We start from the raw sequence: 27203 nt of genomic DNA on the forward strand, positions 1-27203 counted from the left end.
TAGTGGGTAGCCAGCCCAGAAGGTCAGACCCCAGCCTCCTCCTGCATAGGCAGGTGCTCATTGAGTGAGTCTTTGTGTTCTCTCATTCGGCTTGGGGATAGACCCCTTTTTTGCCCTCCCCCATCATAGGGGCCAGGAATAAAACCCTAGCTCTCCTCACCAGAGAGTCCCCATTTCCTTTTCCATATCCGTGAATACAGACTTGGGAAGGGTCAAAAAAGAGGAGCAGGAAGAGGGGAAGAGGGGAGGCAAGCTGTCTGTAAAAGATGCCTTCTCCTTCTTCCCAGCAGCAACTTCCCAGCCAGCTGTGCCTCCAGCCCAACTCAGCTCCTAACTCCAGCCCTGGACCACAGAGGCCAGTGCTAGCCAATATCCTGGCCCCCATCCTCCACATCCCAGAGAACTTCCCCGCCACACAATAACACACCACACAGTCCAAGCAGTGCCAATATCATATTTATTATTTTCTTTTCCATTTGTTTGCTTTCCATGGCAAGTGAAAAAATAATTTAAACCAATTGTATGTACAGAGGCTTGGTTACTCTTCCCAAGAACTTCCAGAAAGACCACAGCCCCTTAGATAGCAAAGAAGGGTCACCTTTAACATCCATACAAAACTCCACCTAGAAAAGTCTCCTGTGTAGAAAGGTTGTCTTTATTACAAGCATCACATTTTGGGGACAGAAAAGGGAGGTCAGAATGGGAGGCGAGGAACAGTGTGCAGGGTAGGGTTCCACACACATCAGCCCAGAGGTCAGCCTGGGTGGGAAAGCTGCAGCTGAGCAGGTTCAGGTGATCTGCAGTGGGGTCTCCAACATCTCCATGAGGAAGGTGTCAATGGGGGTGTCCCCAATGAGCTTGAAGAAGAAGAGGTGCTCCAGGCATTTCAAGCCAATGGAGCGCAGAGCTGGGAGGCGCAGCAGCAGCTTGGCAAACCTGCAGGGAAGCCAAGGGGCATTGTGACTAGGGAATGGCAAGAAGAGGTGCCTAGTGGTGGTGGTGGTGGTGGTAGAGACTGTCTGACGGGTCTCCGCCAAGCTGCCATAGAAAAGCCTAGAAGCAGAGATGAAGGAGTTGGAGGATTGCAACCCAGGGGGCTTCTAAGAACTTCAGAAATCAGCTAGAGGGCTGGTTCATGTCAAAAGAAGAACCGGGATCCCACAGCACGTTGGCAGCCTTGAGTTCCAGGACATGTTCCAGAACAGCCCTCAGCTCCACACAGATCACGGAACTATATGGATGTCGTCGCCTACCTTGCCAGCCACTTCCCTGCATTCCTCAGGGTCCTCCAAGATTAGTGTGAGCCCTTGCAACAGAGCAGGACACATGAGGTGTGCTGTTCCTGGGACAGCTGCCACCCCTACACGAACACACGTGAGGACCTGCATGACCACAGCCACAGCCCTGCTCTCAGGAGACCTCGCTTTTCCTCACAGTCTAGCTGGTCACTTAGGCTGCGTGACCTCAGTCTGCTTCCCAAAACCAAGTTTTCGCTTTCAATTAACCAGTTGCTGCTAATGTATATGGCCAGCTTCCTCCTCTGAGCTTCTCGCTAGGTTGGGAGGAGGGAGGGAGAGAATTAATCAGCCTCTGAGGAGCCAGTCTGTTTGGGGAGAAAACATACACACACTCGCACACACTGGCCACACATCCTCACGCACTCGAGACCCACGGATGTGCTATCCCCACCACCCTCACACGTGCACACAACTCTCACGTCCACCATCCCCTCCCGCCACTGGGGGTTGAAGCGTCTCCCACAGGCTCGTGTATTTCACCTGCTGGTCCCCAGCTGGCAGCAATTGTTTGGAAAGTTGTGGAACTTTTAGGATGTGGAGCCTCACTAGATGAAACTAGATGAAATGAGTCATGGGGTGGGGGGGAGGGGGGGCGTGATAGGCTGGTTCCATTTCAGGTTTTCTCTCTGCTTCCTGAGCGTGGTACAGTATGACCAGCTGCCCCCTGCTCCTGCCACCAGGCTTCTCTGCCACCCACCTTGTCTTCTCCACTGTGATAGACGGTAACTCTCAGGAACTGCAAGCCAAGGGAAATCCTTTTCCCCTAAGTTGCTTTTCTCAGAGTATTTTATCACAGCAATAAGAAAGCCACATGGGCTTGCACGTACATCCTCACTTACACATGTACACTTACATGCATACACATGCACGCACACATGATTGCATATGTACACCCAGGCTGCCGTACGTGCACAATCTCATGTGTGTGTGTGTGTGTGTGTGTGTGTGTGTGTGTGTGTGTACAAACATCTTTACTCTCTCTCACACACACACACTTTAACATTTGCCCATACTTTCTATAATGGGCTATTCACGGTGAGTCCAGGGAAGGGAGGGAGTGGCATGGGAAGAGTGTGTGTGGCATCTGTGCAGTCCATTTGGTCCCCTGATTTGAACGGCCTTCCGTTTCCCTGTGGGACTTGAATTTGTCATTTCAAGGAAAAGTTTTGAATTGGAATTCCTGTGTTCCTTGGAAGAGTGCACACTTCTATATTCATGTCACATGACATTTAAAAATACAGCTGAGGAAATAGTTCCATCAGTAAGCCATTCGCCATATAAGCTCGAGGACCTGAGTTCGATACCCAGTACTCACATTAAAGAAAAGCCAAACATTGTGGTGTGAGTTTGTCATCACAGCTCTGAGGAGGAGGAGAAGGAGGAGGAGGAGGAGGAGGAGGAGGAGGAGGAGGAGGAAGAAGAGACAGGAGTGTCCCTCAGGCTCAGTGGGCAGCTGCCCCGCATAATCAGTGAGTTTCAGACCTGTGAAAGACCCTGTTTCAAAAAAAAAAAAAAAAAAAAAAAGATGGCCAGCACATAGGGACTGACATCTGAGATCGACTTCTGGCCTCTACATGCACATGTATGCACATCTGGATACACAAACACACCTATAGGGACATACACCCAAGTAAGACAAAAACAATCAATGTAAGTATCAATATAAGAAAAACAAATTGGCACCATCTGAAAACATCAGGGAAAATTCAAGACCTATGCCACTGTTGACACAAACTTCAGAGCTCTTGTTGATAAAACGCCTGGGTCCCCTGCAGCAAAGGGACAGTGCATCAAGGGGGAGGCTGCCCTCCTACCCAGCCGTCCTGGCAAAGAGCTAGCCTTTCAAATGCAAGGCTAGACTGAGATTAATCCTGGCACCCTGTAAGGCTGTCAGTGTTCTCCAAGTGGCTACCTATGCTGTCGGGGCTGGGGCTGGGAACTAAGGCCGGGGCTAATGGAATGAACCCATGCACCAACAGACACTGTCACTGCATTGCTGGCTCATGTGTCAGCAGCAAGGCAGCCTTTGAAGGTGCTTGTCGTGTGTGCAAGATGAGTGTGAGTTCTGCACCCTGCTTCGATTTCTGCTTCCAACTTTCTCACAGACCTTGGGCCTCATGATGTGCACTGCTTAATCCTATCCACAAGGTGGCAGCACTCCACCACTGTGACAAGTGCCCTGGCGAGGAGGTGCCAGCACGCAAGTCAGAGGTGACCAGCCTACCTCAAGTTAGTTACCTGCCTAACAAGCCAAGTGACTCCCCTCATGCACTCCCCTCATGCACCTGCCGAGCCACCTCCTGTGAGCTCAGACAGAGATATCACCCCTTGTTCAAGGTATGCTGGACAAACCAGGACACACAGGGGACACAGCCTCTACCCACTTCATGAACTCCCAGTTGAGAGTTGGCTCCTCCTTCAGCAGCTAGAACAAGGGTTCTCACCCTGTGGGCCGTGACCCCCGCAGATCCAATATTTGCATTATGATTTGTAACAGTAGTAAAATTGCAGCTATGAAGTAGCAACAAAATAATTTTACGGTTGGAGGTCACCACAACGTGAGGAACTATATTAAAGGGTCACAGCATTAGAAAGGTTGAAAACCACTGGCCTAGAGGTAGCCAGGCCCTTGACAGTCTCCTGCAGGAAAAACAGCAGTTCTAAAATGTTAAAGTGATATTTAGAAACAACTTAGATGCCAGCCACAGGGCAATGACTAAGCACCTGAAAATATGGGCACATTGCAATATGACAAAACTATGGGAAATGAATTTTTTTTCTTTCAATCATCTGATAAAAATCCCTAGAATGGCAGAAAGGAGGAACACAGTGCGACAAAAGACACAGTCCCACATCTGTAGATACAGCCTATGTGTGCACACAGGGACCACACGGACACCGGAACAAAGCATATCCGAAATAGTTACCATAAAAATTGGTTACCCAATTCTAACAACTATTTCTTCTAATAAAGCAGACGCTGCTGTTGTAATTGGGAGGAAAGAGAGTCAGGTTATTCTGGGATGTGCTTTTATTCCTAATGATTAATAATAGGACCCAGAGTTAGTTCCGGAAAGAGGGCAGCATTGAGGACAGCAGGTCTAATGGTATCTGGGGGCTGGAAGCTTCGGTAGAAAACATCCTGCTCAGAGCTTCCTGTTAACGAGGCTTGCCCAGGGCTCATAGATGTCAGAAGCAGAGCCAGGTCCCTTTGAACCTCTCCAGGGCAGGGTCCTTTTGATCTCTCCAGTGGCTGGTGAAGAACAGGCTACCAAGTGGCCACTGAGCTCCCCTGGCTCTCTCTTTCTTGACGTTCCACAGTTGGCTAGATCACAGGACTAAGTTTTAGCCAATAGAAGTAAGACAGCAGAGGACTGTGTCTAGGATCTGTGTCTCATCCACACAGCTCCTCTCTCCTCTCTGCCTTTCCTGCTCCATCACCTATATGGCTCTGGCATGGAGCCACAAGGAGGAATAAGTCGAGGTCTTTGAGTGTTGGCAGGGAAGAGCTGCTTCTGAATACTGGGTGTCCACCTAGATTGAGGGGTGAGAAAGAACTTCCACTGGGCTGAATTACTGGCTTTGATGGGTCTGTTATCACTATTTAATTTCTAATAATACAGTAGCCTGATTATGAATTGACCTAAGGGCTGAAAACCGCCCACTTGATTTCTTCACAACCTCTGACAAAACACTTTATTCTCTGCTGAACATTTGGTAGATGTCTGTGTATGATGCGGGATAAATGGAAATTTGACTTCACAGAGGAATAAGTCACTAGTGTGTGTTGGGGGGGGGAGGTATACAATGAATCCTAAAGACAAAACTAATATGTCTTATGCAGTCTTCTGTTCCGTTTGTTTTTGAGATACAAGGATCACAGTTTCTCATTTTAGTTTGCAGAAAGGGGAAACTCTTTGCTTACCATGCTTTGCAGGAAACTTTTGAAAAGGTTTGTTTAGACCAAATGATAATGTTATAGATGGTATGACAAGGCCACACAGGTGGATGCCTGGGGACCAGCAGCTCTCAGAGCCTGTCCTTTGTGGACTGCATGAGAGTCCACAGGGCAGAGACTGTGAGAGAGATGCTGTCACTTTACAGAGACTTGGGTTCATATCTCACCTCCACCAGTGACCAGCTTCGAGAACTCGATTAAGTGATGTGTCCTTTCTGCGTCTGTTACTGGGTAGAATGGAGACCACACTCCCATATCAAGCTGTTCGTTTCCCCATTCATCTAACATTTAAAAATATGCACGCTAGTCCCCCTCCCCATCTGGGGAAGACCTGTCCCAACAGCCTGTGTGCATTCCTGAAACTGAAGATACGACCAAACCTATGCATAGAGAGATACAGAAAAAAAAATGTATGCATGTGTACCTGTACCAATGAAAAAATTAAACTTATAAATCAGACACAGTAAGAGACGAACAACAGTAACAAATCACAGCCATCATAGCAATCCATTGTAAAAAAGACTACCAAAAGGTCATTAATTCACTTCTGGAACTTCCCATGTTCCATCTACAGCCATTGCTTTACTCACTGATGCTCGGGGGTGAAGGGTGATCTGGACAGACCTTACCCTCACCCGAGGCTTTCTCTTACTGTGCTGGTGTAAGGACAGTAGGTCTGCAGAGTCCCTGGGGCACGGGCAGGGCTCCATCAACGAGGATATGAAGGAGTTGCACTGTGGTTCACACTGACATTCTCTCCTCACTGTCTCACCTGCCTGGTTGTTCCGGATACTTCTGCTTGGTGTAGGCCTCGAGCGTAGCATAAACCTTCTCTCGAAGAGTCTCTACCTCAGAGGGGTTGGACAAACCCTTGGCATCTGCAGAGGGCAACGGATTTAATTTCTGGTTAATGCCTCTACAGGACACTCCTCCAGACAGCATCCCCGTCATACTGGCCACCTCCCCCAGCGTTAGGAGAGACACATGGAACTAACTCAGTTCCGGTGACAGCTGGGAAGTAAGCAGATCACCTGTGTCCTTTTTGTGCATAATCCCCCTCATAAACTCTCCATTTTAAGTATTTTCAACTGTTAATGGTGAAATGGACCCTCTGCAGACTTAAGGAGAGTTTAATTTTGTCCAGGCCTTTCTGGAAAAGTGCTATTCACACCTTTACTGGAAGCTTGTTCCATGTCGAGCATGGCTGAGTGGTGACATGGGTATGAAAACTAAACCTACCCATGGCCTGTGTCAGAGCTACCCTAATCCTGGAGCTAAAGGGTGCACGCATGTCACATCACACTGCCTTGGAGGTGCACAGCAGCATTCGATGATGTTGGTCACTTCCTCCTCTTAAAGTACCTTGCACCTGGACCCCAAGATGCCACTCCCTTCCCGCTGACCACACAGTAGGCTCCTTTGACAGTTTGGTCTTCTGCCAGCTCGTGAGAGTCTCAGTCCTCAGCCCTCTTCTCCACCATCTTTGCTCACAACTGATCTCTCATCAGGTTTGTGGCTTCCTCCCACTTCAATAAGAGGTAGGCAACTCTTGCCTACTTATATCTATGTATATAAATATCTTTGGTCCTGGCTTCTTCCGTGAAGTCCACTCTCTTGGACGTCTACTGTCTGTCTCTAAGTTCATTGTCCAAAGACAACTCCTGGTTTCAACCCACTCACCCTTAGAACTTGCTTCCCCTGGGGTTTTACCCGTGTCAGATGAATGAGAATTCCATTTCTGCAATTGTTCTGGGGAATGAAACACCCCTGAGACATTTGACGTCTGTCTTTCTTCCACACTCTACCTCTAATTCACCGCTAGATCCCAGCGACTTTATCTAGAGATGTACCCAGAATCGGACCACGTTTTACCTCCTCCTTCTCTGTCACAGTGACCACTGTCACTTCTCACCTTGTCCAGCTGCCCCACCCTCCACACACATACCTAATGAAACTCCACGCCCAGGTAAAATACTTTCAGGGTGGCTCTGGAGAGCAAAGGTGATAAAGAGAAGACTCTATACTCTGATGGGTTCTGGGCTCCAGCTGCTCTGTTTCAGCTGAGCTGGGCGGTATGGGGGTTGGGCAACAACGTCAGAGTTCCGAAGGTTAACCTGGAAAGAGGGGCAATCCCCATACCTGGATTGAAGAGCACAATGGCTCGCAGGCACCCGAGCTCCGACTTATCCATCTGCATGTCTTTCATCTTGGAAACCAGCTCTGTGAGGACTCTGTTCGCAGGAAGCAAGGGCAGAGAAGGAGAGAAGAAGCATGAGTTCCAGGCCAAGGATCAGCAAAACGAATCCCACCACTACTTGCAGTTTCTAGACACTGCTGAAGGTGTTAGGGTTCAGGGATGAAGACGATGAAGCCCCTCATCCTAAGGGATGTACAGTGGGGATGGAGAAACTGATGCGGGAACTACCAGCTACATGGCAAAGTCCAGTGAATAGCTGACTGCCTCCTGAGTTCAAGAGCTCACCAGGGAGGAAGGGTGACCTCCCAGCAGGGAGCAGAAAGGCATCCCAGCAGGGAACAGAAAGGCATCTCAGCAGGGAACAGAAAGGCATCTCAAAGGAGGTGGAAATGAGAAATACAGTGGGAAAAGCCATCTCAGGGCACTGTGCATGTAGAAGAACCCACGAAGGCAGCCCAAGTCAACAAGGAGGCATTTCCAGGAACTATGAGAGTGCTTGAGCACATCATGGAAAAGGACAGGGAAGAGGTATGTATGTATGTCTAAGGGGAGCATGTATGTCTCCCAAAGTGAACACTTATGGGGGAGGGAGGGGCCCTGGGTCCTGGAACTCAATAGAGCATCTTTAGCTTTCTCTTCCTCTTTACCAGAAGACTACTCTTTTAGCTCCAAGTCACCAATCTACATATTACTTTATTTATTTATTGTTCACTTTATATTACATATACTTTATACTATATTTATATTATTATTTACTTTATTTTTTTAAATGTACTTTAGTACATTTAAGGGAGAGAGTCTCTGTCATGATGTCACTTTCTGACTGGGCTTGTTTCTGCTGTAGCCTAGAAATCTGGGATCCAGAGAGAAAGAGTTCAGAAAAAAAAAAAAAAAAGCATTAGCCCAACATACTAGGCCTCTTGAAGATGCATCCTTAGACCCCTTCTCCACCCCGGTCCCTGGGATATGCTATTCTCCTTCTCCACCTATGGCTTACTAGCTGACGTCAATGGTCCACCCAAGTTGAAAGCATGAGGCTAGGAGGCCCTTCCATCTGCCAGGCAATGATGCTGGCCTCTGACTGGCTTTATTTTATTGTAATCACCTTTATCAAAACCCCTCTCTCAATCTCCAGATTTACATTTTCACCTACTCAATAGTCTGTGGAAACTGGGCTCACACCTACAATCCCAGCATTTGGGAGACTGAGGCAGGAGGATTATCACGGGCTTGAGCCTAGGCCGAGCTATAGAATGAGACACTGTCTCGGTACAAAAAAGAAATGGTTTTGATATGGTCATAGGCACCTCTATGAACTGTCTATTGTACATCTGCATTCTACGGAGGGAGAGGAGGGAAGAAGAGAAGAGAGAAAAATGTGTGTATACACAATGTGCATATATACGCCGTGTGCAAATCCTGGAAGCGGAAGGGAATCACCACCTGTCAAAGATGGAGCCAACACCGGCACTGTGAGCACTGCTCCTGTGGACATGGAGGCCTGTGGCCAGCAGGATGCCATCTTGGACAGAAACCGAGCGGTGGGAGAAGGAGGCGATCAGCAGTTCATTCCACCCTGCAAGCGGAGAGAGGAGACGTTGTGGGGAAAGCGACCACATTCCTGCTTCCTCAACAGCCAGCAACGCACGGATTATTCTCCCTCAGAACGAGAGCAGAACTGAACATCCTGGGGGGTTAAGACGTAGCCCAAGGTGACACGTGTCATTAGTGACAGAAGAAAGGACAGGGCTAGAGTTTCCTGACCTCGTGGCTCGGCACAAACCCCTGCAGGCTTCTTAGATGCACATTAGAGTGACAGCTTGAGAACAGGGACTCTTTCTGTCGCCCGCTGCCAGCAAATATGAATTAAAGCTTTCCCGGACGGTCGTCACTGTTGGCTGAATGACAGATACAGTGACTGTACCTCCTCGTCTCTGCCCCAGGACTTGACAACCTAAGTTGTGTTTCTCTGGTGTCACCTATAGCAACGGCACAGTATGTAGCTCTCAGGGGCCACTCAGTGACGGCTCAGCGTCTAACAGGGATGAGTGAGTGGACTGGTTCCCAATGCTCGGCCAGTCCTCGTGAAATCTCCCTGATGGCTCCGTGACAAAGAGGAGCTTAGGCAGATGTCAACCGACTGCAGTGTCTCAGCTATGGGCAGCAAGATTGTAGCACGAAGAATCTTAAAACGGAGGAAACCTTGAACACCAGGTAATACAGGCATAAGAAATTTCTAGCTTCTTCTTCTCTCTCTCTCTCTCTCTCTCTCTCTTGCTCTCGCTCTCGCTCTCTCGCTCTCTCTGTGTGTTTGTGTGTGTGTGTGTGTGTGTGTGTGTGTATGTACATGCGCGCACACATGTGTGTGTGCAGGTGTGGAGGCCAGAGGAGGACACTTAGCGTTCCCACTCTATCGCTCTTCTCCCTTATTCTCAGGACACAGGGCCCTTTGGTGAACCTGCAGATTGCTGATTTTCAGCTAAGCTGACTAGACAGCAAAGCCCTCAAAATCCTCCCCTCTCCATGCCACTCCTAACCCCTAGAGCTTGGGTGACATGCACACACAACCTCATGCAGCTTTTCTGTTCACACATGTGTTGGGGATCCTGTCTCAGTTCCTTACGCTTGTACAGCAAGCACTTTCCCCCCACCACGCCATCTCCCCAGCCCCCCAAATATCTGCTCCTCTTACTTCACCTGTGAAATAGGAAAAGCTTCATTTGCCATTCTTATAGTTGTAAGATACTGCTTCAAATTATCCTCAATAAAGGTATTTGTGAGTCTCTGAAGTTAAATGTAAATTATAAAACTACAGAAACGTTTGCATGGGGGGAAAGCCCTACTCATCCATGAACGAGATTTCAGTTGGGAATGAAAATCCTACAGGAGGACCATTTCAATTTACAAGTCTGTACAGGGCATAAAATGAAGGCCAGGCATGGTGACACACACCTTGAATCTCAGTGCTTGGGAGCCAGAGGTAGGCGGATCTCTGTGAGTCCAGCCTGGTCTACACAGTGAGTTCAAGGAAAACATAGCAATTGTAAGTTGCTTCTTTTAGGGTCCCATGGGTCATTTCAAAATAGTAGCCCAGAATGATTGTCTCAGGACAAGAGGAACCCCGATGTCTTACCTGCCCGGAGCAGAATGACCTGGTCCTCTAAACTGAGGTCTGAGAAGTGGGGGATGCGTTTGGCCCACTCAACAAGGGTGAACAGTTGCTTGTCGGCAGCATGGCATATGTTGGTAACAGGGTCATTTGTCTGAAAAGGGAACAATTTTCTATGAGGTCCTGGGACTCTAAATACCCCTCTATGACCTCCAGCCCCAGCCAGGAAACGGAAGCTGGGTGGAGAGCTAAGACAGCGGCGTACCGAGTTCTCCATGTTCATGTCACCGTAGGATTCTGTCTTTGGTTCCACAGCAAGTTCGGCTTCTAGAATCCTCTCCACGGGCATGTCTTCGTGGCCACTGCTGGCACACTCGGCCTCACTCTCGGCTCGCTCCCGGCTCCTCTGCCTTTCTTCTTGCACAGCTGGCATGTGGCGAGACCAACAGAGGTTACCGAGTGCCGAGGATGAGTGTGGGACAGTTACCTACCTCAAGTTTCTCCTGTATACAACGAGAGTCATCATGGTATTGAACCAGGGACATTGGAATGCTGACAGATGGAACCAAGACAGCAAAGCTGTTCGCTTGTCGGGGCAAAGACAGGTCTTTAGTGGTATTGTTCCCAAAGCACTGCAAAGACCCTCTCAATCGTGCTGTTTTAGCTTCACTAAGCTCCGGTTCCACCCTTCTTTGAAGGAGCTACCATCTCCCTGCCTTCCCCGTTGTGTCCATCACCCTTCCTATTCTGCTGCCCCTGGTAAGCTGTGAGCACGCAACGGTTAAGGAGCGAGCCCATTACTGCCAAATCTGCCCTTGTCAGATCCTGTGCATCAGCCCTGGCATTCACGTCCCATTAGGTAGGCCCCCTGTGCACCAGCTTGAACACAACATCACCTGATCCGACTTGTCAGGGAAGATCTTCAGGGAGCCAGCTGTGGGGATTTAGTAAGTGAAGGGGTGGAGGGATGTCACCTAGAAGACATTTCAGAATGTGCACTGATTTCATGGGTGGGGGAGGGCGCATGGGCAAAGGGGTAGGCTGGAGTTACTTCTGCATTCCCCAAACTTGGGATTTTCATCCAAGTTCACTCTATCTCTCAGAACCCTTGGTCCACACATCGGGATGCAAGGCAGACCCCACACCCTCCCTACACTACCCCCTCAAGGTGAAGAGTTTCTGTTGGGTTCCTTTCTATTACAAGGCTGCTGTTTCCAGTTTGGTCCCAGCAGCAATGAGCAGAATTCAACATTGGAGGATAGTTTGCATCCCCCACAGAAGCAAATTCTAATCTGACTTGGTTAAATACCTTCACAAGTAGCCTCTCCTCCAGGTCTCTCCCTCCCTCACTGCTCCCAGCTCGTAGGCCATGGAGCCCTTATCCTCTGAGGATATAACCAGCCACGGAGGCTGTCTGAAGGGCTGGAGCTGGGATGCTACACGCTGAGTCTCTCTTGTGAATGATGAGACTGATTTCTCAAGGCCTGAGAAGAGGCCCAACAACACCACTAATAATCCCCACCAGGTAGCAGTGTTATGTGGCCCAGAGAATTGGAGAGAGTATGGAAAGGAAGGAGAAAAGGGAGAAAGGGAAGAGATAAGAAAACAAGGAAGTGGGAAGAGGAAACTGACACAGAACAGAGAGGAGGAAAAGCGAGAGAAGAGCAAACACATAGCTCGGAGCCAAAGAAATCTTTTCCAAGTGTATCCCTGCCACGTGCATGAAGATGCTCTCAGATTTATCACTCAGCCTCCTCCCAAGCCTTGGTTTCCCCGTCCCTGGGGCTGAAATTGCAGTGAATTACTGAGACAGATTTGTGGGGATTATCAAAACAACAGTAAAAGTTTCCACAGAATATTTATTACCCCTTTTCCTTTGTCTTCCTGCCCCGTGGGCTTGTGTCTCGCCCCCATTTCTCCTACCTGGCCCCTTCCTCTCTCTGTTTCCCTCTCTCTGTTTCCCTCACTCTCTCGTTCTTTTTCAGTTCACTCTGTCAGTCTTTGTTCAGTGACAACCGTGGGAACTACAGTGCATGGTTTTCACTCAGCTGAATGCTCTTGCGCTTATCTTTAGGAAATTAATACATTTCCGTTTGTCCTGATTTTTAAAAACAGAAGCAAACTGAGTCGAGTTCTTTCTGTGATCATCAATCATCTCTTCTAACAGACTTATAACACTTGAGGAAAATAACCCTGAAGCTTCAAAGAAATCCTTGGCTTCAGGAAACTAGGTTCAATTCCAATTTGCCACTAATTGAGTAAGAACTGGCTACTCTCTCCTCCTATTAGTACTGTAAACCTCAATGCTGTAATTGAAGCAACATATCGCTATTGGAAGCTATTCTACACGGCAGATAGCCTCAGCTCCCGCTACAACATACATCCCAATATATCCAGGACACTAGCTGATCTAAAACAGTCCCAGACTCCAGCTTTTCAGGCTTCATCCGTCCACGTGGTAAATAGTTATTGGTTATTTTCAGGTTCTCCAGCAGCCAATATTAATGGAGCACTTTCCAAGTCAGAAGCTATATTTTATACTCAATACTTTACATAGATTATTATATCTCACTTAACCCCTTCCAATAACTCTCTGGGGTACTATGAACCACAGAGAGACTAGACAACTTGTCTGAAGTCAAAAGCTAGGAAGCGGTGGCACCAGCATAGGGATCCAGGCTAGCTGCCTCCAGAGCCCACTTAAAGGCCTTCCACACTGCCTCCAGGGCACTAAGACAGGCTAAGCTAAAGGGTGTGTATACCATATACAGCCTAGAAGCCATAGCAAGGATTTTATTCCTTTTTCTTAGTGAGATCTGGATGTGTGGGTGGGGGGATGGCTTGACTTGGCCATCTTGTTCACACTGGTGTCTCACCTAAGGAAGTAGGGAGGCCGCTTGGGATGCCATTTGGCTCTCAGGGTCTTTTCCTCATCTGTGAGCTGATTCCTGTTGATTGGACGATTCTGAAACGTACCCTTATCCTGTCATTTCCTCTAAGCACGGGCTCAAGGACCTGTTCCTTCATTGATTCTTCCTGGCAGACTTCCTCAATCCCACAACAAGAGGTGTTGAAGGAACCCACGCAGTGAGACATTCTACCTGCAAGGACATCCTTCCTGCACAGCCGCTAAGATTCCCCAGGAACACCAGGTACCTGCACAAAGCCCTCTAGTTAATTAACCGCCGACTTCAATTTATTTGTGTTACTTAGCAGGATGACTTTCGATCTTTTAAAGCAAGAACCACCAACAAGGAAAAAAGCACTTTCAGATTTGTTACTCTCTGTCACAAGGATAGCCCACTAACTCAAACAATAAATTAAAAAATGGAACCACCGAAATGCCCGGTGACACTCTCCCGGACTGAGAAGGCCAGTCTGCCAGACCTGTAAACGCCAATAATCCACAAAGACAGAGGACTATGCCAACATGACAGGATTTATAGCAGGCCACGGTTATTAATGCTAGAGGGCCTCAACCAACCTGCAGCTTCCCCTCGAGTGAGACTAAGACTACAGCATGAAACCAGCTCCCCCTTGAAGGTCAGTCAGATGCTCCCTCGGGGCCACAGAGAACAAGGCCTCTCGCACCTCTGAGACCCACCCGCCCTTGGGCTCCCAGAGAAGAGAGATGACAGAGGGAGAGATGTCTCTTGCCCTCTGAGCTCTGGAGGTAAGCCTTGAGAAGTTGTGGCACCCAGGCTCGTCTTAAGCGCCGCATCAAAACTCTCCCTCCCACCGTGTCCAGGGCAGCCCGGCTCTTGCGCATGCGTCTGTCTTCAGAGCTCTCTCAGCATGCAACCTGCTCTCCTTGGGTAGAGGGGAGCGGCGGGGCACCTCACCTTCCCTCTTCATGCCCATGACCAGGCACTTCTGGTAGCGACAGTACTGGCAGCGGTTGCGCTGGCGCTTGTCGATGAGGCAATCTTTGTTGTCGCGACAGGTGTAGATGAGGTCTTTCCTTATGGTTCTTTTGAAGAAGCCTTTACAGCCCTCGCAGCTGTACACACCGTAATGCTTTCCTGGTGACAAGAGAGCATTCCGTAGACTGTTCTTGTATCTGTTCAGGTTTCCCACCACAAAGAAGCCCATGACTAAGCCCCCCCCCACCCCCAACAAGGAAACAGCTATATCTCCTAAGCACAAACAAGGACTCCCAACGAATGCAAGCTGTACCACGGGATCCAAAGGAAGAATAAAAACCCCTTTTTTGTGTGTCTTCCCTCTGTATCTCCAACTCCAGACAGCAGCCTTCAAAAATTCCTGACCTCAGATTTTATTGACATTTATTTTATCGGAGCAACTCTTGGATTTGGATAAGGAAACACCCCACCTCATCTCAATATTTTAGTGTACATAACAAATAAAAGGATGTTTAATTGCTATGTATTGTTCAGCAAGAGAAGAACCTTGGTTTAACTAACAGTTCTCAAAACCGAAGCCCAGGGTCTCAGGAAACCCACTAAGAAACTTAACGTCTTGTACCATAAACTATGAACAATCCTGAGCTACTGCCTGTTACTGCAAAAAAAAAAAAAAAAAAAATGCTATAAAATCTTTACAGCATAACGTTATACTCAATCTTGAGCAGGGCATACAGTTCCGATAGACAGTAATTTTGCTTCATCTAGAATAATTGGTTGTATGCTTCACTGTCTCTGGGACCTATAGTTATCTCTGGCAAGAATGGCTAATTTGTGTCAAGGGAGCTGCCTGCCACACCTGTCTCCATACAGGTACCATGAGTCAGTCACAGCGCTTGTTCAAAGGCAGTGGTTTTTAAACCGTGGGTCACAACGCCTTTGAGGCCACAGGACTCTTATACTGAGGCTATCAGATATCCTGCATATCAGATATTTACATTATGATTCTAACAACAGCAAAATTACAGTTATGAAGTAGCAATGAAATCATTTTATGGTTGGGGGTCATCACAGCGTGAGGGTCACATTAAAGGGTCACAGCACTAGGAAGGTTGAGAACCACTGCTCTAAGGGAGGTCTCTGTGCTGTACACTAGGCAGCTATGGTCACGTGGCTGGAGTCTCAGAACTTAAAAATGTAACGAAGCAGATTGTTTAAAACACTTTTAGGTCTGATTCTAGAATGCAAAATGTGGTTCCTTGTCGCCACAGACCCAATTATCTAATTCTGTTTTATTTCCGTTGATGTGAAGTCCCTGAGAACTCGCAAATGTAACTTCACACACCCCAGGGCTTACCTGTCAGTGGAGACCACCCTTTGAAGTGGTAGCTAGAGACAGCCTGCCTGAGGGTTGTACCAAACTAGCTGGCTACACTCACTTTTGGAATTCACAGTAATGATAAACATGGCCTTCATCTTGGCCCCAGATAACTTAGTACTTTCAGCTCTGAAATATTTGACTTTGAGAAGCAGGACCCTAATTTGACCATAGTGTGGTAGTCATCCCATGGCTTTACTATATACACAGGAAGGGACCAACCACCTTCCATTAAAACAACCAAAACAAAGAACAAGCTTTGTCAGGCTGTGACTGACATTCTGTCACGGCAGCAGCCATGTCTTCATCATTTGAAAATGAGTCGTAAAAGCAAGTAACTGTTGGCCATGAAGGTGAAGAAGTCTGAGGCCCCTGTAGCCTTGATGAAAGGCAGGAGAAACATTGAGTCAGCCTTCGTGGTCTGCTATAGAAAGAACATGCTCTGTCTTCTCATTGTTTTAATTCATTGGGACACAGGGTCTCACTATGTAACTCAGGCTCACTTCAAACTCATGATCCCCCTGCCTCAACATTGAGTGCTGCTATTACAACAGACACCTAGTAAACTTGCCATTCTCCTTCTCAGACTCAAATGTGTTAAAAACTGATGGAGGGAGAAGTCGGAGCAGGAAGAACGGAGAGGAAGGAAAAGAAGCAGTTTTGGTAAACTGGAAGAGAACGAGCCAATGGAAACACATTTATGCCCATAAAAGCATGCTTAAAAAAATCTAGCATGTTGTGAAAGGATAAAACGAAATATGCTCAAATATTAAAGAGTTTCTCTTTCATGGGGATACTACGAAAAAAATTTTTACTTTCTCTTTGTACTTTTATGGTTCTTCCAATTTTCTATTGGTTTTATAATTATGTATTTGGGACACTTTATGATCACAAGAAATAATTTTTTAAAAATTAAAGAAAATCTAGTATGGGACATTGGATTGTCACTTAAGGCCTCAATCCCAGACATGTATGCAATTGTGCTGCTCCAGAGAGGAGTCGCCGAAACATTTCCACTGAAGCTGATCCTTCACATAGAAAATGTATTTTAGAATCATCAAGACTGCAGGCTTTGAATCCCATGAGCAAAATCTATAGGCGAGGCCTCCAGCTGGACCACTATCAAGGGTCTTTTCATTTCACTGGGTGCAGTATACACATGGAGCAGAGGGACCCCTTCTCTGGAACTCTGTCTCATGGGACCCATCCATACCTGAGGATCTGTCCCCACAGATGGCACAGATGTGTTTCACCAGAGAACCGGGACTGGTGGATGGGTAGTTCATGTTTCCAATCCCAGGCAGACCTGGTAAGGGCTTGACGTCCTCAGAGCTGCTGACACTGTTGACCACATTTAGCTGCAAGAGATACAAACAAAAACAAAGGCAGGGTAAGCCTGATCTCAAGATTAGCTCCACGTCAAGAATTAACTTCCAAGTACAGAGTTTCCCAACTGCTCCTCTGTGACCTGAATGCAAAGCCATGGGACAAGTGCACAAGACGGAAGCTAAAACATAACCGGAGCACCACAACACACCCCTGTGAAGCTGTTTGTGTTTCTTCCTTTTACTCGTGTGTTTTACTTAAGCTAAATGGTACTGCACACACAGGACAACGTCAGAGGTGAAATTGTAAATTTTTTATCAACTGCTGACAGCAGATTCAGCAGTGCACCAGGAGGAGCTATAGCCCTAGGGCAAGACATGCAGACTCTAAAAGTCAAACTTCTCTCCCCCTACCCCAAAACGCAAATCCATTCGTTAGTCAATCGCTGGCCATTCCTCGGGGCTCTGAGACACAAAGGCAAATAAACGTGCATATTTAGGGGTTCGTGAAAAAATGGAAGAGAAGGGCAGGTGCGTGGCTCATCTCTATGAGTCTCTATGAGCTCACTGAAGATGCTAGCCCTAATGCTTTGTCTCTGCAATGCCTAGTAAGCCCCCCCCCCCCCGCCACCTTCCACAGCATGGAGCTGTATATATGGATGTCTGAGTAGGTCAGCTTGACTTTCCTAGTCCCCATCCCTTGTCAAAAGTGAACATTTCCTCCCCACTTATCCTGATGCCCTTCAGGTGTCCAAGTAGTTGAAGCTCAGTGTTTGAGGTCACCAGAGAAAACAAGTTGAATAAATCTGAGGCAGTCATCCAGTCAGGGATACACAGCAGCATTCTCAGCTGGGCAAAGGGAGACACAAAACCTAGAAGGTCTGTCTCTTGGTCCTCAAAAATGTTTGGTATCCTTGAGGAGTCAGAATATGCACAGTTAAGAACCCGTATAAGAGGGACTGGAGAGACAGCTCTGTCAGTGAAGGACTTCCTGTGCAAGTGTGGGGCCTGAAGAAAAGCTATAGAATCTTCTTCTTCTTTTTTTAAGCCAAAATGTAGTGGCATGTGCCCAGAATCCCAGTGCTTGGAAGAGGAGACAAGTGGATCCCTAAGACTCTCTAGATGGCCAGTCTAGACAAAGCAACAGGTTCCAGCCCAGTGAATGACCAGCCTCAAAAGAAGGGAAGGAGGAGGAGGGGGAGGAGCAGGAGGAGGAAGAAAGAAGAACGCAAGGACGGACAGACAGATGTGAATGGTACATAAAGAACTGAAGTTGTCCCCTGACCTCCATAGGCAAGCTCACATGCATGTGCGTCTTGAAACACATACATACACACACACACACACACACACACACACACACACACACACACAATGCACAAGCAACTTGAAAGAAAGGGAGGTGGTGTGAGTCTGTACTTGTGCATCTGCTAGAACCATCAGGAAAATATCTGAGGGTTAACACTGACTTCCTATGATCTTCACGCACTTTTAATTATGTTGTCTAACCATGTAGCTCTAAGTCCAAACTGAAGCAGAGGTAGGATTTCTCTCCTATTCTGAGACTTTGGTGTAGGAAGAGAGACCAATAAAATGTAGCCTATAATAGCGTCAAGTTAGGTTCCTCTTACAATCACTAGCCTTTCAATACGCTAAGTAAATATTGAGCATGGGAGACAGACAGAGGCTCTGGGTTAAAGGCTGTGAATATTTCATTAATTTGTATAATGGATGAAAATGCATGATGGAAGAAAGAATTCCTTTCCACTTTTTATGTGAGGTTAATCCAGGCTCTCTGGAGCCCACACCCAATATCTCATCCTGCTTCTGCATAGTATAGACAAGTTCTACACCTGGGAACTTCAAGAGAAAATGATGCCCACAGCCGGTGCCTGGAGGTTCTCACGTGGCGGGTCTAAGGACTGATCTTGCAGTAGGACTCCTATCACAATACTTATGACACTGATATACCTTTACAGGTAAGAATCACTGGCATAGGGCAGTGGTGGAACACGCCTTTAATCCCAGCACTTGAGAGGCAGAGGCAGGCGGATCTCTGTGAGTTGGAGGCCAGCCTGGTCTACAGAAAAATTTCTGGGACAGCCAGGGCTGCACAGAGAAATTCTGCCTCTAAAAAAAAAAAAGAAGGTGGAGGACTGGAGAGATGGCTCAGTTGTTATGAGCACTGGCTGCTCTTCCAGAGGACCCGGGTTCAATTCCTACCACCCAAATGGGCAGCTCACAATTGTCTGCAGCTCCAGTTCCAGGGGATCCGACACCCTCATACAAACACATATGCAGACAAAACACCTGTCAAGGATTGTTGCAGCACAGGTGTGTGGGTTCATGCAGATCCATGGAAAGAAGACTCAGAAGCACCTTAAGAATGAATCTAGCCTTTCATGGCTGCAGGGGGTCCAGCCTCTAAGGACTGAAGCACTTTCCTTTGCCCAGGGCATTTTTATTTTCTCTCTATTTACAGTTTAGCCAGTTAATTTCCATATCTTCAAAGCAACCTGGAAGGAGCTCCTGAAGATGAAATGCCAAGTGCAAATTCCTCCATTTCCCAGGTACTACGGTTTTCCGGGTTTCCTGAACCAAGCTTTGCATAGGCCTTTGATCCTTGGGAGACTCTCAGACAAGATTCACAAGATTCACATAAGAGAAACAAAGGGTATTGGTTAGACAAAGGATGGATTTAGGGCTAGGTGCTACTCTCTGGAGCCAGGCCAGGAGTGGCTCAGCAGGAATGCAGCCACAAACACCAATGCACATAAAATAAAAATAAATAAAATTTAAAAAAAAATTACTGGCATCGTATGAATGATGACAGCTTTTCCTAACTGCCTCAAGAGCAGATCAATCAACACTTGGATGCATAAAATGGAAGCTATTACATCAGATGAGCCCAAAGAGTGAGCCTTATAGCTGATCACAGCTCTGTCCTCAAATCCTCAGGCTGACAAGAAAAATCCTAAGAATAAGGATCATCCTCTCAAGAAGACACCACCATCCCTCTGCCTCCCACCTCATCCTCTGGCTCTGCAGCTGCATCCTGCAGTGACCACAGAAGTGTAATAAGTGCACATGACCATCTCTGGGAAGCTAGATCAATGCTCACTACTACTGAAAGTCCTCACAACAACCCAAAGAGGTCTTCCTATTTTCATTCCGTGTAGGGATGAGAAGGTATACATATGTGAACTCTTGAGATGTGTATACCTGTGTGTGTGTGTGTGTGTGTGTGTGTGTGTGCGTGTGCGTGTGTATGTGTATGTGTGCCAGAGAAAGATGCCAAGAATCCTGTCCTATTATTCACCTTTATTCTCTTGAGACAGGGTCTCTTGCTCCGCCTGGAGCTTGGCTGGTGGCAAGCAAGCCCCAGCAATCTTTCTTTCTCCATCCCACACCATACCTAGTTTTCATGTGGGTCCTGGGGATTTGAACTCAGATCCTCATGCTTGTCCATCCTGTGCCCTTACCCACTGAGCCACCTCCACAGCCCCCTATTTCTCATAGGAAGACAACAGCCTTGCTGTGGATTTTCCTTTGGTTCAGAGGTTCTGCAAGCAAGAAGATGCAGGCACTGCCTCCAGGAATTGCCGAGTGAAATTGGGTGAGATAGGATAGGAAGGAAAGATTACACTCTGTGAGATCAGGGAAGACTTTCTGGAGGTGGCAGCATTTGGGATAAAAACCTGCCCCCAAATTGGTAGGAGGTAGGTGGGCCGATGACGGGCAAAGACTTTGAGTGAAGGCCTGAAGGGAAACCCAAGAACCTGTGGGGTAACTGTGCCCATGGGGTAGACAGGGATGGTAGATAAGATTGAGAGGTGGGCAGAGGCAGAGCCTTGGAGACTCAATGGCCCGGCTAGGAGGATGGCAAATAGGGGCTGCTAGGAATTTTGGGCAGAGAAATTACGGCTCTCAGACTCAGTGTTGGTGAAGCATGGGGTGCAGCAGACTGAGGAAGGATGGGAAAAGACATACTTAGTGCCTCACTAGGTCTAATACCTGGAGCTCGGTGCCTGGGCTCCTGGGTCCCAGGTCATCGTTCTTCACTACTGTGTACTTGGCTGGGGCTGGCAGGAGACACCGAGTCCTCACCTGCTCTTGCTGTTTCCTGCCCCACCCTCCTGGACCGGGAACCGATGAAGGAGTGGAGCTGTTCTACATATTCTCTCCCCATTCCAAGTCAGCAGCCCCTCTCTCTCCCACCGCCATTGGTATATGTATATATATGTATATATATAAATAATCTCTAGTGCCTCAAATTGGGCATGGTTCTGTGAATACTGGTTGGAACAAACTTCTCTAGAGCCTTTCAGCAACAGAGTACCTGAATCAAGGATCAGTTTGTAGAATATATATCACGTAGGAATAATAATAACCAATGAACCAATGGCGGTGGGACTAAGTGGTCAGGACAAGTGAGTTGATGTTCTCGCCTCCATCCACCCCTCTGACTGACCGGCTTGGGGTTTGTGTGGGTTGAGACAACGGGGCAGGGAATGGAAGGCAGCTGTTGTCAATACAGACCTATTAGCTGCCTGGCCCCAAAGTCCCTGAACCTTCGCTGTCTCATTCCATTAGAGGCGGCTCTGCTGAAACAGGCACTTTAGAGCTGAAATTCAGCAGGCGGTCTGACCAGCCACTGCACGCAGGCTGGCTGTGTCCTCAGAATGGGACAGGCACACACTGGCTCATCTTCTCCTTGCAGATTCGGCGAGTGGTCCATGCCTCCCAGACACATCTGGAGCCATTTCTGAGCCGCCTTCAGCCTCAATTATTCCACCCAGGCCAGACTCAGGGTTCGGTTCCTACTCCAGGGTGCAGACCCCACCTCTAATCTTGTAATGGGTCTGGCCCAGCACCCGGATTCTGGTCTGCCCTTACTCTTCCTCACTATGGATCTTGACCAGGTCCTATCACTCAGCAGAATTTGTTTTCCTCATCTCTGGACTAGATCAGTGCTTTTCAAATGATGGGTGTGTGTGTGTGTGTGTGTGTGTGTGTGTGTGTGTGTGTGTCCTAGATATGAAAAAGTTGAGGCTACCTATCTTCTGAACATGCTTTAACCAAAACTGATTTGTTTCTTGAGACAGAGTCTCACTCTGGATCGCAGGCTAGCTCTGAAATAATCCTCCTGCCTCTGCCTCCCAAGCACTGGTATTACAGGTGAGTACCACCATGCCCAGATAACCAAGTCTTTTTTTAATTGATGATATGTGTATTCAACTTCCAAATACAATTTTGTTTGAAGACTTTATAGTTTGGTTTCTCTTTATCATCAGATTGGATAATCTTTAGACCTATTCCAACTATAATATTTGCAGTTTTATGAAAATATTTGCTATAAAAATGCAAACATTTGAGAGGGTAAGAACTCAATTGTCAATAAATTAGCAAGCCAAAAAAAAAAATCAATAGGGATAGCATCCAGGTCAGGCAGTAGGTGTCAACAGGGGAAAGAGAGGAGAGAGAGGCCAAATATTTGTAGAACCTTTTCAGAGTCTGTCCAACAGAATTAGACTGACAAATATACAGCACTTTGCACACACACATGAGCACGCACGTGAACACACACACAATGAAATCTGTAGCCTAGATGACTACATGAAAAGTGTTCAGATGCCCTCTCGGATCTAGATCTGGTATTTGAAAATTGTTCCCTCTCCTAAGACGCTCCCAAAAGAGACTGAATCATATAGCTATACATATATAAAATTCACATCTATATGCATATGCATATATAATTTGTGTGTGTATAATTCATATGTAACATATATGTGTATATAATTCATGTGTATATGATTCACATATATGTATGTATATATAATTCATATATATGTATATATAACATATATACACGTGTGATTCAGTCATGTATATAAATTGTGTGTGTACGTTTATGTATATATGTATATATATATAAATAATCTCTAGTGCCTCAAATTGGGCATGGTTCTGTGAATACTGGTTGGAACAAACTTCTCTAGAGCCTTTCAGCAACAGAGTACCTGAATCAAGGATCAGTTTGTAGAATATATATCACGTAGGAATAATAATAACAACAACAATAATAGTACCCTCTGGCTGCCCCAGGGCATTACAGAACTCAAGAAGCATTTTTCAATTCCCGATCTCCTTTGACATTCATTAAAATCCCCTTAGGAAAATCAGGGCAAGCATTTGTGCCCCACAGTAGAGAAAATGAAACTCAAACAGAGAAGAGCTAAAGTGGTTTGGGAAAGGTCACACGGTCCTTTCCAGTCCATGCCAGCCCAGTTCTCCTTGGTCCTCAAGATCTAAAACCCAGAGCGCACTCAGACGAGTTCAAAAAGAATAACAACTGAGCAGAGCGGGAGACCCCGTCTGCTTTCCCGCACCAAGCACTTCCTCCCCCCAACACTCCGGAGTTGTACTCACAGGTCACGGAAAGAGCATGCTTCAGGGGCGAGCTCCCACAGACCCAGGGCTGAGCAGAGAAGGCGGGATGTAGGAACAATCCCTACCCAAGGCCTCAGAGTCTACGTCTCCGTGGCTAGCACCAAGACCTTTTGCCGTGTGTCACCTGGTTAACTGGGCAAAGTTCTGCTGCTGCTGCTGCTGCGTGTGGTTCCGGAGCCCATGCCCAGAGAGCTGCTTGCTGTCTGAGGCCGCTTCACCAGCTCTTGGCAAGCTTAATATAGCTGCCAGAGCCAAACTTGGCCCAGCCTCTGCACACAGCCCAGTTGGCCAGGACCAAAGCGTTCAGCTGACCTTTCAACCCCGATCCCTCTGTACAGGCATAGGGTCCAGGAATAGCGGCCCTGACACACGGCTCTGAAGATGAATTTATTGGCCAGGTTTGGCTTAGTCAGAAGTCTTCACTGTGATTACTAAGTGCAACCTCAGAGAGACAGTGGCTGCCTGCCTCCTACCCACAGGTCCTGCCACTCTCCCGACTTACCCTGGTTTATATGTCTTCACAGGTACGATGATTGTTATTTTTAACTGTCTTGTTTATTCCTTAGGTTTTTGTTTGTTTTGAATGTGCAGCTACATTTACTGCACTTTCATACCTCCAAACAGGGTGGAATCAAAGAGCACTCATGCACTGTAGGTCTTCACAGTTTTTACTGTGTACGCATTTATTCATGAACTTACTAATTGTGTGTGTGTGTGTGTGTGTGTGTGTGTGTGTGTGTGTTCCTGTCTGTGGAGACCAGAAGTCAACCTCAGGTAGTAGTCCTCAGTAGCTATCTACCTTGTGTTTTGGGCCAGGAAAGAACTTTTTATCTAATTTGACCTTCAGGTGATTGGATGATAACTGTCCAAAGCAGGGTAGGTACATTGGATTATTCATTCTACCCAGGAGTAACCTATAAATGTCAGCCTCATCAAAAACACTGTCATAGAAATATTCATAATAATGTTTATACAGACAAGCTGAACATCATAAAGACTACCAGTGCTGCCCCCTGTCCCGCAAGTATGCAGAAGGAGGGGGTGTGGTATGGTGATATTTTGTTTGTGCTCTCACAAATAAAGCTTGCCTGGAGTGCGGAGCTAGCCACTGGAGGCCAGGCAGTGGTGGCACACACCTGTAATCCCAGCACCTGGGAGCAGGAAACAGGAAGTGATATGGCTGGGCGGAGAGAGGAAGTGATAAGGTGAGGTGGAAACAGGAGCTTGTCCCTTTCAGGCTGAGGATTCAGTAGAGGTGAGAAGTCTCTCCAGTGGCTGGCTGCTCGGTTTCTCTGGTCTTTCAGTTTTCACCCTGATATCTGACTCTGGGTTTTTATTATTAAGATCAGTTAGGATTCCTGCTACAGTGGGGAGTGCCGGCTGTACACGGAGAGAAGGGAAGGTATAGTAAATGGGATTATTGTTCCTAAATCTTCACTTCCAAAATGCTCCATATCCTTTGTGCTTTGCCCTTGCAGTAATTCCTACCAGAATAGGCACAGCCTGTTTCCCCCTCCACCACAGAAAAAATCATCTTTATGGTGTTCTTTGGCCATGATGTCTATGGGGGATCATCTTGACGGTGTTGAGGTGAGAAGACCTGCCCACTGTGGGTGGCACTGTCCCCTAGGCATGGCACTATTACATGGTTACTGGACTGTGTAATAGTGGAGAAAGCAAGCCCAGCACTAGCTTGAAGGCAATGCCGTTCTCAGATTCTCGACGATGGCTGTAATGTCACCAGCAGTCTCACCTCCCCACAGTTTTGGACTGTCACCCAGAATGATGAGCCAGAACAAACCCCTTCTCCCTTAAGTTGCTTCTGTCAGGGAATTTTATCACAGTAACAGGAAAAGAAACTAAGACAGCACTTTTGTGGACAGACCATGAAGAACTGTTTCTCAATTACCTGTTGATCCTTTAGCTTAAGGCACAAAGGACAAAGTCCTGCTAGCATGTTAGGCCCATATGAAGCATGGGCATCTTTAGTGGAAGGTAAATACTTGCTTTTGTAAGCTTTGATGACTTAGGGATTTCTTTTCTTTAAAGAATTTTATTAATTTTTATTTTATGTGTATGTGTGTTCTGCCTGCATGTATGTTTGTTCTTCCATCTGTGAAGTGTCGGCAGAGGCCAGAGGAGGGCATTAAATCCCCTGAATGGGGAGTTACAGGCAATTGTGAGCCGCCATAAGGGCACTGGGAACCAAACCCAAGTCCTCTGCAAGAGCAGTAAGTGCTCTTAGTCACTGAGCACCCCAGCCTGGGGATTATATTTTTATACAGCATTATTACAGCAGTGGCCAACCACTCCAAGAGGGGAAAGCCTGCTGGCCATCCTGGGAGCTCCACAGAGCGGTGATCCAGGTCTGCTGTGCATACACCTTTTCTCCACTGCATCAGGAGACACCCAGAATTCAGGTTATATTTTCTCCTTGACTCCCCTTAGTCTCAGGCACAATATGGACGTATGTATACCTAGTTCTAGATTTGTCTATGCACTGTGCCTGCCTATTTCCCCTTTCAGTTGAAAATGCTTAGCAAAGACTTGTCCTGATCATTTCTATATCCCCTTCAGCAAAGCATATGGTATTTCATTGTCTGGGTACTCATTCCTGTGTGTGTACATAAGTATGCATGTGTGTAGATACACATGTGTATTGAGGCCAGAGGTTGACATGAGTGGCCAGGAAGCCCTCATGGATCCCCCTGTCTCCACCTTCTCAGAACTAGGATCACAGGCGCATGCTGTGCCCTGCTTTTATTGTGGGGGTTGGGGATCCGAACTTAGTTCCTCATGCCTGCATGGCAAGCATTTTATAGGCGGAACCATTTCTCCAACCCCCTAGATCAGAGGTTTTCAACCTTCCTAAGGCTGTGTCCTTTTAATACAGTTCCTCATGTTGTGGTGACTTCCAACCATGAAGTTATTGTTATTGCTGCTGTTATGAATCATAATGTAAATATCTAATATGTAGGATATGTGATACGGGGCCCTCCAAGGGGTCGCAACCCATAGGTTGAGAACCACTGCTCTAGACACTCATGATGAAATAAGAAAAATGAAAGGGGTCTATAAACACCCCAGAGAGATGATGAAATCACATCCAGGAAGCCCACGAGAGAAGTGCCCTTGTGGCCGGCCACAATCTCATGGACCACAAGTTTTGCTGTCAGGTCCACAGGCCTTCTCAGACTGAAGGCACAGACAGTGAGGTCCTGAAGGAGAGCAGTCTACAGAGGTAATCCAATTGCTCCAAAAACCTCACAGTGAGCGCCTGCCTATGGCTCCAGCTCAAGCTCTTGGTCTGGTCTGTGGTCTCCCCTAGGAGCAGCCTCAGGGCTTGAAGATGGCTAAACGAACCTTGGAGAGAAAGAACACCTACCTGAGAGCTGGGTGGGGCCACCAGGTTGATTCCTGGAGGGGCTGCCAATGCTCCTGAGGGTGGACCCATGGCCGAAGTGATGACTCGGTACGGGGAACCGAGGGCATTGAGAGGGGTTCCCACAGCACTCAGTGTCCGTGGGGCACTCACTGGGGTGTCCGTGTAGCTGGGGTGGCTGTCCATGGGCTTCCCTGTGGGCAAGGCTGCTGATGGGCTCATGGAGGTGGAGCCAGTGTGGCC

The 27203-nt window shown here is 47.3% G+C and overlaps 1 protein-coding gene across 2 annotated transcripts; it reads right to left on the bottom strand.

The window, feature by feature from the left end:
- Positions 1-450: 450 nt before the first annotated feature.
- Rxrg (retinoid X receptor gamma) lies at positions 451-27203 on the bottom strand. 2 transcript variants are annotated; one of them, XM_059280482.1, is made up of 9 exons: positions 26964-27203; positions 17017-17161; positions 14405-14584; positions 10828-10988; positions 10587-10716; positions 8897-9029; positions 7396-7487; positions 6029-6134; positions 451-936 (listed from the first exon to the last, which is right to left on the bottom strand). In XM_059280482.1, the coding sequence occupies exons 1-9, from the start codon at positions 27180-27182 to the stop codon at positions 789-791; spliced, it is 1314 nt and encodes a 437-aa protein (XP_059136465.1). In that variant the 5' UTR covers positions 27183-27203; the 3' UTR covers positions 451-788. The 2 variants fall into 2 exon arrangements, with proteins under 2 accessions (XP_059136465.1, XP_059136463.1); XM_059280480.1 differs by lacking the exon at positions 26964-27203 and adding an exon at positions 23558-23784.

Source organism: Peromyscus eremicus, chromosome 15, assembly GCF_949786415.1.
Source record: "Peromyscus eremicus chromosome 15, PerEre_H2_v1, whole genome shotgun sequence".
Classification (NCBI taxonomy): Eukaryota; Metazoa; Chordata; class Mammalia; order Rodentia; family Cricetidae; genus Peromyscus; species Peromyscus eremicus.

Excerpts from the sequence above, each read along its gene's own strand:
- Rxrg (XM_059280482.1), bottom strand. The coding sequence starts at position 27,182 with ATGAGCCCATCAGCAGCCTTGCCCACAGGGAAGCCCATGGACAGCCAC. Across the intron at positions 14,585-17,016 it reads CTGTGGGGACAGATCCTCAG|GAAAGCATTACGGTGTGTAC; the intron begins GTATGGATGGGT and ends TCTTGTCACCAG. Across the intron at positions 7,488-8,896 it reads GTTGGCTCCATCTTTGACAG|AGTCCTCACAGAGCTGGTTT; the intron begins GTGGTGATTCCC and ends TCCTGCGAACAG.